The sequence below is a fragment of the Colius striatus genome, chromosome 1, assembly GCF_028858725.1.
Source record: "Colius striatus isolate bColStr4 chromosome 1, bColStr4.1.hap1, whole genome shotgun sequence".
NCBI classification, from domain to species: Eukaryota; Metazoa; Chordata; class Aves; order Coliiformes; family Coliidae; genus Colius; species Colius striatus.
Window position 1 is genome coordinate 111748856 of NC_084759.1, and position 13257 is coordinate 111762112.

At 35.8% G+C, this 13257-nt stretch overlaps 1 protein-coding gene across 7 annotated transcripts in view; it reads right to left on the reverse strand.

Moving 5' to 3' along the window:
- Window positions 1-3186: 3186 nt before the first annotated feature.
- The window catches only part of ARL13B (ADP ribosylation factor like GTPase 13B), a 43074-nt gene continuing 33003 nt past the window's right edge, over window positions 3187-13257 (reverse strand). For 5 of the 7 annotated variants that reach the window (XM_062003268.1, XM_062003260.1, XM_062003243.1 and 2 more), the window contains 5 exons: window positions 13043-13139; window positions 12032-12263; window positions 11444-11560; window positions 10937-11005; window positions 3187-5262 (listed from right to left, as the gene is read on the reverse strand). In XM_062003268.1, coding sequence (XP_061859252.1) covers window positions 5186-5262; window positions 10937-11005; window positions 11444-11560; window positions 12032-12263; window positions 13043-13139 — 592 coding nt within the window. In that variant the 3' untranslated portion in view covers window positions 3187-5185. Of the gene's footprint in view, window positions 5263-9369; window positions 9414-10936; window positions 11006-11443; window positions 11561-12031; window positions 12264-13042; window positions 13140-13257 lie in introns of all 7 variants that reach the window. The other 2 variants (XM_062003277.1, XM_062003294.1) reach the window with 2 other exon arrangements.

Genomic DNA, 13257 nt, shown 5'->3' on the forward strand with positions numbered 1-13257 from the left:
CCGTGCCACCACCATCAGACCCCTACTAATGGCTTTGCACCAGTCCTTAACTCTTGCTCCAGGCTTATACAGACTTTACATCTGCTTTTCAGCTTCTTACATAGCCTCCTCTGCAGATAGGCTCTAGCTTAACCTGCTGCTAATGAAAAATTGATAGGAACTTGATAATTACTCACACACTTGTCTTACATTTTCAGATAGCCCATCCTCTTGAAACAGTAACCAGGAAAACCACCAAGCCCCAGTTCACCAACTGTAATTCGTTGAGCAGCACTAAAAACTTGAGGCAGCCAACATATTTGGGCGGTTCCTTTAGTGATGGCTTCATCTTAACAGAACCTTGGAGCCCCGCAAGCTCCTCCGAGAAAGGGAATCTTTGGCCATCTCTCGCTGCAGTTGTCATAGTCTGGCACAACAAAGTCATCATATACTTTCACTCTCTCAAAAGCTCACTTGCCCATCAGCATTTTCTGACTCCTTCAGTTAGAGCAACCCCTATGGAAACAGGAAGTTTGTTCAACAGTGATTTTGATTAATGGCTGCCCACACGGCTTCTGTGCAGTGAAACCGGCCTCTCAAATCTAGCCCAGAAAGGGGTGTAAAGGGAGAGGCAGGAGTGCTATCATATTGATAAATATTTGAGTTTCAGGCACTGACTAATGAAGATTAAGCACATTCATGCAAACGTCATGAAAATTACCATCAAAGTTGAAAGCTTATTTAAAGTGTTTCAATGAGGATCCTGACAAAGAGCCAGTTGGCAAAATGGAGAACTTCATCAAATGTGGAAGAAAACTAGAAAGGCTTTTTGACAAATGAATTGTACCAAGATACAGAACAAAAATAGTATAAAATATACAGTGCTCTGTGACTGAAATTCTGCCGAGACCAGTAACAAACAAGAAAATACATAAAATAACTGAATTATACTGTACCAATAAACCAAAAGTACGCCAAAGGAGTCACCTTTTCCTAAATCTAAGGCTATATTCCAATTTAGATGGTGCAGTCAGTTTTGCTTCATGTGTTACAAACCATAAGATCTGCAATGCATGAAAAACAAAGGTGGACCTTCAGTTGAATGGTTTGTTCACAGTGTCCTATTGTCTCCTGATACTTTCCGAGTAGAAAAGGTCTGAAATGTTTTAAAATTAGGGAGTCGCTATTAAGAGGTACCACCACCAGCACATTAATATCCTCCAAGCACAATAAACAGAAAAAATCATGTAATTACTGTGACTTTCAGTTTCTGATATCCAGAGTTTCTGGGAGCAAGCACAAACTGAGCCCGATACTATGATGATTATATAGTTATTTATAAATAAACAAACATTTTCTGGGTTTGTTATATTAGGACAGACTTAGAAAAAACTGGCTAAGTTTTATAGCGATCAACGTCCCAGATGGCATGACAGGATAAAAAATGCATAGGTTAGAAGATCGTGTAAATTAATGCTATTGGGATCTAGTACTCCTGGGGAAAGTTTAGACTGTATTTTTCTGCATTAAAGATTTTAGGCCACTTTTTTTCAGCAGCAAATGCAAACACGGTGGAAAGATGGACTAAGCACCAGTTTGAGGACTGCAAAATCTACAGCCTTCTGAAGAAACTTTTTATGTGTATGTACATGCTTCAAAATCCTGAATCTCCTATTCTTCTTCAGTCCCTCAGTCTATTATCTCGTTGCATATCAGTAAATCATTTTCTCAGTAGCAGAGCTATTCTATACAGGCTCATCTAGCTCTGTTGGTTTTCACAAGTTTAACCCACATACTTTGCTTGATGCAAGGACTTCATTTCTTCAAATTTTCCCTCAATCTTTCCACTATCCCAGAAGGAAAAGAATTTGAAGTGATCTCGTATTCATATTTATTTGGGAGTATACATAGATTTCTAACCACTCGATGGTCCAGTTTCCTAAAATCTTCTGTAAAGGACAGATTTTATTACCAGAGTAGTTGCCAGAGCAATCCTAAGAAAGAAATGACAGCTTATGTGAACAATAGGGGGAGAAAATAGAGAAATACACTACTGCCCAAACCCTCAGAAAACCAACCAGAAAGATTCTCCTAATATAAACTTGTATAAAATTAAACTTACTTTTAAAATAATATTGAAACACTATAGGCTATGTTCTGTTCAAAACAGTACTTTCAGTTGAAGGAATTCCACAAGCTAGGGAGCTAACAGTATGTCAAAGTTAGTGGATGACATCCTGAAGTTACAGTACTAAGCTTTCAACTAAAATACTAGAACATATTAGTAAAAAAAAATACCACTTGAATGTTATGTAAAGAAAAAAGAAAGCCTATGCTGCTTGCTCTGTTACTGTCCATCAATCTTTCCTAAAGTGACAACATTATATCAAAAAAAACCCTGTTCTCAAGGGATATACTGGTTTCTACTGGAGAGAAAAAATTGTCATGAGACTACTCCTGGCAACCTTGTTTTAAAAATCATCTAAAACAGCAAAACTAAGAAATCCATTTTTAAGTGACAGATGGATCTCCAGAGGATAGAGTTACAGTTCTTTGAGTTTCAAGGAAAAGATAATCACCACAACCTTTATAAAGCTCATATAGAATTCACAGCTGAGAAAGTGAGAGATAACATGGGTCAAAGCCTGTTGCACAAGGGGCTTTTGTGGCCCCGCTGGCAGCCAGAAAGGTGATTGATGTGCTCAAATATTGCCAGTTACTGCCTCACAGGCCTCTCTGCAGGTGCCTTCCTGCTTCCACCTTGATCCTAATAATCAGAGCTCACAAGGAGGCCATTAGGAAACTGGCATCAGCTGTCTATTGCAGGTAATTCTTTTAAAGCTTTCAAATTCTCCATCAGGACTGTGGAACTGAAATAGAAATATCACAAGATTATCAAAGAGCTGCCTCTAAAAATCGTAGTGCTTTTGTCTCAGCTTAATATGAGTACCCCTCATTGTGCCTTATTTACACGGAGAGAGCAGATCACAGACGTGAAACTAAACCTAATGGTTATCAAATATAATTAGTTTTAATATGGTTGCTATCTTGCAATGGTTGTTATTAGGTTTTTTCTAGACATAAATGTCATCACGAGCAAATAAAAAAATCAACATAGTATAAATTATTGAAAAAAACAACTGTAGTAAATAATTACAGAGTATTTAATATACAAAATTGTATGAAACATTTTTTTTTTTAGTACTTTGGTCACATATTGGCAAAATTTATTTTAAAAGCAGAAACAAAACTGATACATGTGTCCAGACACACAACACACTTAACACACATTTCACATGTAAGTATCAACATCTTACATTTCAGTTTCTCAAATTTTGTTACCAGAGCAGTATTTAGTGTTATTTTTAATGAAGACCTCCATCAATTTATTTTAGGTAAGTGTTAAAATAAAAGGGTAATACATTTCTAGAAACTGATGCTGAAAAAAAAAAAAAGCCTGTGAAAATGGTGCTGTTATACCAAAAAATGGAAATAGTAACACAGCTAAAGATAGTAAGACTGAGATTGCACACAAACTTTTATGCAACACCCCCTCCATTTAATATTGTGTTTCTTTGGAGTGAAAGTGACTAAATCCTGAAAACAGTCAAACTGAACCATATTAGAACACTATTAGAATACAACAGAAATAGTCTCATGCTGACAGTCACATAGAAATTGTTTCATCCTTAAACTAGCAAACTTCCAATATTCTTCTCCATCCATTCCAAACTTAATATTCTTAAGACTGATTTTCTTCCCACCACACAAACATGCTCTTTCAAAAAAAATCTTAATTAATAATTTCATTTTTTTAATATAGTAGATGTTATTTGTGCAACTCATTGCCACAAAGACTTCTAATGTCCAAGTGCTGAATATATACATTGCATTGTTTTAACATCTACCAAAAAAATTTGGTAATACTGTGTTATGGAAGACTGAGAATGTAACAGAAAATCATCAAATGATGCTGCTTCTAAAAACCTTCGAATAGGGGTTTCATCCTTGTTGTAACTGTGTGGCATAATGATAAACCTTTACACAATATTCCAAATGTTGTCTCCAATGTAAAAGTAAAAACATTTAAACAGGAATATATCCAATTGCAACCGCTGTTGTTTATGTGATCGTATGTTATTTTTTTAGTGTATAATTGAAACATGACATGGAAGTATTATATAAATCCTTAAAAAACTGGAGTTCCTTTAATTTTCAAGATGGTATTTTAGCATTACTAAAATTGAAAACTGGTACAGCCTGCCTGTGTAATGGTTGATTCAACTTTCAAAAAAAACCATGACTGAATTAGTGCAAAACTGTCAGTATGTGCAATTTTCTTGTGTTGTAACAGACAATATAATATTCAGCTCTGTTTTTTCAACTGAGTTTTTACTTATGCCAAACTCAGTTAACAAAGAAAACAATACATAAGAAAACTTCTAGACCTTTCAAATAGCATTAATTTTTTTATAAAATGTATTTACCTTAAACTTTTCTTTCTACCTTCCCCACCGCCCCCTTCAGACTGACAGAAATATGAAATATGCATCTGGCAATGTAATCTCTAATAAGAGGTATTGCTACTGTAAGAGAAATGTAAGAGTCAAATACACTCTATTTGTATGCATTTGACTATTGGCTTTCTAATGCTTTCTAGGTATCATTTTATTGATAGTAGGTATGTATGTCCACTCAAACTTTCAAATAATTTTATAAAAAGTTAGAAAAATATAGTTCATATTTGTTACATAACCTTCCTATGTTCACCCTATCTTACATGAATCTTACAAAATGCTTTAGAATCATTAATAAGCTGCAAGAGTAATAATCACTGTGCAGCACCCAGTGAAAAGTCTTTTTGAGAACGTATTATCCAGTATTACAAAATCGTGAAGGTATGTTTCTTCAGGTTTACAGCTATGTATCTTCACAAGTAGACCAAATAAATAGTCAATGCCAAATTCATAGGAGCATCCATGGACACATAGACCTCTCTTGATTTTGTGCTAAATCCTGAAGAAGAGCTGGTGACTTGAGAGGTAACTGACGAAGTCTGATCACCCAGGTATGACAGAATGAAGTCCACGTTTAATCGCCAGCAAGTTATTTTGCAACAAGCTGATGGAATGTCACATCAAAAATTTTTCTTCAAGGATAAAAAAAGTTTCTAATTTTTTGATTATGTTTTTAAAATGTGGTCCAGTTAAGCAATGATATCATGGGTATCACTGTTGGGTCTTTGGCGTATAGTCAACGGTGGCAAAGGTTTTCCATGGAAATCTGTATAAGAAATGCCAAATAAGAAAACTGCATTAATTTCTCATTTACCGTCTCCTTCGCTTAAAGGATGTTTAAATAACATCAACACTTGCTTCCTTAATGAAAGCTAGGTAGCCTACAAGTTTAAGGCTACTTTCAGACATAGTGCTAATTGATGTCTGGAGGTGTATTGACCAAAATACAGTTTAATTATGTTTTGTTCTACATGCATCAGCATTTGCAAGAACAAGCCCAAAAGGGTTTTTTAAACATCCCTAGAAATATAAAGTGAGCATCCAAAGTCTACAAATAATAACTGAAAAAATGAAGCATGAAAATTTGAATGTTGCTATAGTCAAGTCTGCATTCCAATAATTTTTAAGTGAGAGTAACGCTATACAGCATCCAAAATTTTGAGGTCATTTTTGCATGGCATCTATCTTGAAAACCATACTAAATTTGTAAAAGAAATAGAGAAAGAATTTTGAGAAAAAAGTGCAACATTATCTATTGTCACTCAAGTAGTAAAATTGTTCAAGACAAAGTTATTAAGTACACTAGAAGCAAATAACAAGTATTCTCAAACATTTGTCATTGATTTAAAAGACAAAAAAACCCATGCAGAGTGGTACATGCAAAGCATTTCACAAGCAAAATAATGTCATGAAAGATGGTAAGAAAAAACAGGTGGAAATCAAGAAAAAATAAAAGCAGCTTTTTGAAGCATTCAAATCTCAATTGAATTTATGCAGACAACCTCCTCACCAACAAAGACTTGATGACTTGCCAACACAAATTGATCTTTAATAAATCATAATTTTCTAAGATAAAGACGTTCCACTTGCTCTATCTAGTAATAACTTGTGTTAAAATTGCATTCTTAAGCTAAAATTAACAAAAGCAAGTTGGATTACATTACTCTATGTGTACATGTCTGTAGGATCTCAATGTTTTAGTTATTCCTACATTTAATCAATAAATAATAATAATAAATAATAAGTTGTATAATTGACTGTTCCTTGTTAACTCAGCCTAAGCATCCAACATGTTCTCTGCTAAGAACAACATAAAAATGACTCAATATATATAACAAGTAGCCTGCACAATAACACTTAGATTTTTCAAGCTGCACATTAAATCATTAAGGCAGACTTACATATCTGAGAACACCTAGATTAAAAATAAGACCTTTGAAGATTTTCAACCCCATACTACATTAATTTAATATATTTTAGCAGCAAAGTCTACCACATAGCTGTGACACTTCTAAAACAAATTAAGACAAAACAAAAGAATAACTCTTATCCTAACCAACAAATGCCTATACTAGAATACATGGAACACTGAGAAACACCTGTTCCTGTGTTTTCCCCTGGACTAGCAGAAATCAACACTCCAAAAAGTCATAGAATCATTATGGTTGGAAAAGACCTTTAAGATCATTGAGTTCAACCACTAACCTCATACTTCCAGGCCCATCACTAAACTAAACCACCTCATCTAGGAGGTGCACCTAAGCACCTCATCTATGCACCTTTTGAATATCTCTAGTGATGGTGACTCTACTGCCTCACTGGGCAGCCTATTCCAGTGTCTAACGACCCTCTCAGTAAAAAAGTTCTTCCTAATGTCCAATCTAAACCACACCTGGTGCAACTTAAAACCATTTCATCATTCTTATCATTCATCACTGGAGAGAAGCAACTGACCACCACCTGACTACAATTCCCCTTCAGGTAGTTGTAGAGAGTGACCATGTCTCCTCTCAGCCTCCTCTTGTCTAGGCTAAAGATCCCCAGCTCCTTCAGCTGCTTCTCATATGAATTGTTCTCTAGACCCTTTACCACCTTCATTGCCCATCTGTGGACACACTCCATCACCTCAATGTCTTTCTTGTAGTGAAGGACACAGAACTGAACACAGTATTCAAGGTGCAGGCCTCACCAGAGCTGAGTAAAACGGAACAATCACCTCCTTGGTCCTGCTGGTCACACTATTTTTGGTACAAGCCAGGATGTCATTGGCCTTCTTAGCCACCTGGGCACACTGCTGGCTCATGTTCAGCTGCTGTCCATTAACACCCCCAGGTCCTTTTCTGCCAGACAGCTTTCCAAGCTACTCTGCCCCAAGCCTGTAGCACTGCATGGGGTTGTGGCCCAAGTGCATAACCCAGCACTTGGCCTTGTTAAACCTCATACAATTGGCCTTGGCCCATCACTCCAGCCTGGCCAAGTCCCTTGGTAAAGCCTTCTTCCTGTCAAGCAGGTCTACACACCCAGCTTGGTTTCATCTCCAAACTTACTGAGGGTGCACTCAATCCTCCCATCCAAATAATTGATAAAGATGTTAAACAAAACAGGCCCCAGCACTGAGCCCTGGGGAACACCACTGGTAACTGGCTCCCAGCTGGATTTAACTCCATTCACCACCACTCTCTGGGCCCAGATTAGGTCCATCCAGGCCATGGGCAGCCAGTTTCTCCAGGAGAGTGCTGTGAGAGACTGTGTCAAAGGCCTTACTAAAGTCCAGAAAGACATCACAGCCTTTCCCTCATCCACCAAGAGGGTCATCTTGTCACAGGAGGAGATGAGATCGGTCAAAGAGGACCCACTCCTCATAAAGCCATGTTGGCTGGGCCTGAACCCTTAGTTATCCTTTATGTGCCTCAGGATAATCTATTTCCAGCACTAAGGTCAGACTGACGTATTTGTCAGATTTGTTTTGAAGCTTAAGGGAGCCGACTTACACTGAGGAGCTATCGAATGTTTCATTGATACACTCTTGAACATAGACTTTGGGAGTACTACTATAGTAATCTCTATGCATAACCAAAGTTCCTTAACATTTTAAAAGCAGACAGTTAATTAATTTTATGTTAAAAACATCTGAGGCTTTTCAGCCTTATCTACATGAAGGTAGGTGCTCATTTGCCCCACATTCAAAGACTTTGCAGCCACTTGGCCAATAATAATTTGCCAAAGCAAATTCATCAACAAAATGCAGTATTGCTATAGAAAACAGTGCACTCCAGAGAATCTAAAAAACCCACAGAAAAGAAAGTCTTACTAAAGGTCCAGCTAAAGGAAATAACCCCTAAAACTTTAGGCTTTCCCTACAAATTGTGCCTTCAAGACATTTATATCAATCAATCATAAAACCAATGAGAAGACCAGACTTTTTTATTTCATAAAGGCCTGAATGCCTGAAAAGTTTTAAAAAACAGTTTTACAGTGAATTTTGGGCAAAGCTGGGGAGGGGAAAAAAAAAAAAGCCAAACCAAAAATCAAACCTGATTTAGTTATCTGCTGAAGTGACAGCCAAAAATAAGCTGGTTTTCAGAAAAATGCAATTCAGGGAATATTCTAAAAAAATAAAAGCTGGCTCCACTGAGCTTAGGAAAATTCAAAGGAGCTTCCAAGTAGGAGCAGATTCTCTGCAAAATATGTAAAAACTCATTGAAAAATACTGTTGCATGACAGAAAACAGGTAAGGACAGGTGGCAAGCTAAAATCAGTGCACGATGGACTTCGTAGTCTTAGGTTAACTATTAAATTCAATCATCTTAGGAGTCCTTTCCAACCTAAATGATTCTATGCCTCTCAAATGGTCTGAGTAAAAAAAACCAACAGCAAAGTAAGTAATTGATGCTCTTTAATATCAGGACCTAGCTAAACAATCATTTGACCATGTTGGATAATGCTTTTAAAGAGCTTTTTCCATTATAACTAGTGTTTGCCTGGTAAATATTTTCTTTCTTCCTCCAGATATTTAGCATCTGTATGAAATTTGTCAGTGTCTCAAGACTGTTCAAAAAATACAAATCTCATTGAAGAACAGATGTCTTCAATTCATCTGCAAAGTTCTGAGCACTCTAATTTCATCTAATCTCAATGGTTCCACCTCTGGTCAAGAGATCATTCTCCTCCCAAATCTTTTCCATCGTTAGATTCCAAAAGATAAGAGAGATCTCAAGTAACTTATGCACCTGTTAGTACGGAACTTAGTTTAACCGTTTTTTTGGTTTGTTTTTTTTTCCATTTTGTCCCACCCATACACTTGCTGCAAAATGCAACACCTCCCTTAGGCATAGATAAGAATTGTAGACCACCTCTTTCTTCCCCTCCCTACCTCTTCATCTGGCTTTTCTTTCTTCCCACCTTCTCTCTACATGCCTTAAAAAAAAAAAAGGCAAGACAGTTTTATGATTAAGATTACAAATTACATTTTATGCACATTAATTACATTCCTGTGGAAGAAAAAAAAAATCTAGGTTTTAGAGATCTTAACACCCTTTTAGGCATCTTTTAATTCTTTGGCAGAGAAAGTTCATGTTCTTCTATTGCTTCAGAACTTCAGAAGGTATGTCCACATGTTGCTGTACTATATCATAGTAATACAATCAAGTCAGCATTAAGCTCAAGGATCACTACAGACACCCTGAGCCTCCTTCTCTACAAGCTCCTTAATAAATGTTCTTTTTTGTTCAATGTGTGCAAGTGCTCCCATTGCTTTAGCTTGGTTATCCCTCCTGATATTACTCCAGATGTCTCCATATTCACTTGGCTTTTCAAAATTTGAAAAATAAAAATGTAAGAAAGATATAGGAATTACCATCTAAAACTGAGAAAAAGATGCAATACGTATATGAAAAACAATTTTCCATGGCCTTCCAAAAATCGAAAATAGCCACTATTGAAGAGAGAAATCAGGAATCTGCCTACTACACCTTGACATTTCCAGTTACTAAACTTCTTTATCTTATCAAGGACACTGGTTCTCCAGGTAAAGCAACAGATCCCAAGCTTTTTCACTGACTCTTGCACAACAATACTCTAGCTTTCAGTTGGAAGTCTCACTGCTTCTGCAATCAAACTTATATTGGTCTTTTCATCATAGCTGAGATGGCAGTCTGTCATTTGGAGATGCTAACATAATGCCCTTATTTCAGAGATGTCTCTAGCTTTGCTTCTCACAAAAAAATGCCCCCAAATCAATGACAAAAATCTTACAGACTATGCCTTTAAAGCCATATGGAAAGAGTAGCAATGGGTAGAAGAAATTCTAGACTATCTCAAGAAGCAACACAAGGTGTCACCTTACACAGACAGATTAATCTGGATATAGGCTGTGGTTCAAGCTACTATAGAAATACATGAGTCCCATTTGGGTTCAGTATTCTGAAGCAATTAGCACTTCCAGCTCAGATCATAAGATCAATGTGGAAAAAAAAACAGCCATCATGTGGAATTGGCATTATGGATTGGCACCAACTTCAGTCTCTGTTGCATCAGATGATGATGAATTGTCTACATATGGATAATATAGAAGACTTTCATTTTGAAAGCAGTATTTGTTTGAACCCGTAAAGTAACTGGTCTTGTTACTCTTTGTTAGGTGGTACACTATAAGATTTAAGTGCGTGCTGTTGTGCAAGTAACTTGATATCATTAGTAACTTCTTACACCTTGTGCCACTTTAAACTTTGGAAGTGAATATAACAGAACTTTTTTTTGGTAAAAAAGGTAATAAGACTTGAAAAATCAAAAAGATGCTTTCTACTAAAGGGTTAACTTTTGGTCAATGAAAATTGGCATGAAGAAATTAAAAAACGGTGAAGAATGAAGTTAATGTAGAAGTGAATGAACAATGGAGAATGCTTTAAAAAAAGTACAAAACTCAAAATATTTTCAGTTACCAGCGTGATGTGTTTCACCAAGAGGCTCAAGTTTTCGAAGTCTATTAAGTTTGGGAGTTCCCCAGCCAACTAAAGGAAAACAAAGACAGTCAAATAATGCCATGACTGCTCTTGATTCTGATGAAATGAATGTAAAAACAGTTATCCTGGGGAAAAATCAATGCATTTAGAAAGTATGCAATATATTGTCTATACGGTGAATAATGATGAAATATTTTTAAAATAAGCTGCTTTACCCTTAAAAATATTGATATTTTCAACCACTTTTTCAATAGGTATCAATTTCTGTCTTTTTTTTTGTGAAAATATAACGTCTCACAGAGTAGATCAAATCAATAATTATAAAAGTTCATACCATGAAGTGGGAAATTGCATCAAAAGTTTCCTAGAAAGTAAGGTTTGGTAGTATATTTCTGTGTGAATACCATTCATCATTCCCAAATTAATTTTTTAAAGTATTAATAACTACTAATTGAGATATTGATTATTTCCTGTTAATACACTTACCTGGTGGAAGAGCTGGTGGTGGTGTAGGATTTTTGGGAACAGTGTCCTCTGTATTAACAGGTTCTACTCTGTGGCTCCTTTTTAGTTTTATTTTTTTTCTTTTCTTTTTACTGTTATCTATACCAAACAGAAATAAAGCATTACATACCATGCGGTTATATTCAGAGAACATCTTAAATCATCTCCTAATACAATTGTTGAGGTGAGCAACATCGGTGTTTTCAGTTCAAACTTACACAGAAAATTGTGTGCATTTTTTGTGTAAATGCATTTCCAATACATTTCGCTATAGAAAGTGTTCTCTAAGTATAACACACATGCAAACTCAATGTTTAAATAAAGAAATTCCACTTTGCATGCTACTGATGGAAAGTGGAACACATATTTGATTATGATAAAAGTGAACCTGGTTCCAGCTACGGTATCAGTCGCACCAACAAACACACACTTTTTCAAAGCAGAACCTAGAGGTGTATTTTAATGTTTTCAATAAATTAAACTGATGTGTGATATAATGAGAAATACTACAGAGGGAAGAACTATGTGAAAAATAACATTAAATGACAAATTAAAAGCAAGCAGTTTTACCTGAGTCAAAGCATTCTGAGGCTTGCTGCTCATTCTCTTCTTTGTGCTGCAGGAGTTGCGTAGTTGTAGAATTGCACATTTCTAGTCTACTATCATTTGTGTTTTGGCTACTGCTACTTGATAAGTGCTGGGCATCCATTTGTTCCTGCTCTGTTTGTGATTTGAAGACAATCGTAGCCTTTTCAGTCTCCAACTTTTGCCGTTTCTTTTCCTTTTCAATTTGTTTTTCATTCTAACAGAAAGTGTAAGAGTATTTTTTTAAAAACTTTTAATGTTATAAACTGACTAATAAGACACAAAGGTTATTTAAAAAAAAAAATCAAAACTTTGAAAACATTTTTTTTTGTTCTACATCTAACATCTAAAATACTTTCAAATAGCTGGAGAAATTAAACTTCCAATATCCTGTCCAGAGGAAAGTAAGCAATTTTTTTAAAAAAGATTAACAGCAGAACACATGATTTTTAGGTGTGTAACCTGTTTCTTTGCTTTCTTTTTGATGATAGGACCAAAAAAACTGCTAGCTATATAAACAACATCAACAGTCCTGAGCTTTTTTCCAGGTTAGAAAACTCCTAATTTCTTCCACTTCAATTACATTAATTTTTCAATGTTTTAGTTAAAACAAAATGCACACATGCACAGAGTAGGTATTAATGAAGTGCTACATCACTAAAACACTTTAGAAGAAACTGGTAGACCTTGAATATTTTCCACTCCTGAATATCCAATAGTTTAACTAGGAAATGTGTTCAGTCATCTGTTTACAATACCTTTATTTTATTGTGTCTACAAAACTCTTTGTATCCAAATCAATAATAGGGGATTTTCTTAATATGAAAGCATTGATTCAATGCACACAAAACAAGACTGCCAAGTTTAAAAGACAAAAAAACATACTGTGCATAGAGACTTAGAAGAATTCTTTTAAATGAATCATTTTTCTTATTACCTCTCAGACATTGTTAGTGGTAGGTCTAAAATGATCCAGATTTCCACATAGTCTCATACCTCAGAGATTACTGCAGATATAGGCTGGAAAGGGTTTTCAAAGTTCCCAGGCTCAGGTTCTTCCTCATCAGGTACACTTCTCCCTTCTTCTCTTTCCCTTTGTCGTTGTGTTGGTGGTGGTTTAGTGGTTTGAAGATTTTGGTTTTTTTTTTTTTTTTGGGGGGGGGGGGCAGGTGGAGGGAAGAGAAGAGATGAACAAAGAATTATGAAGAAGC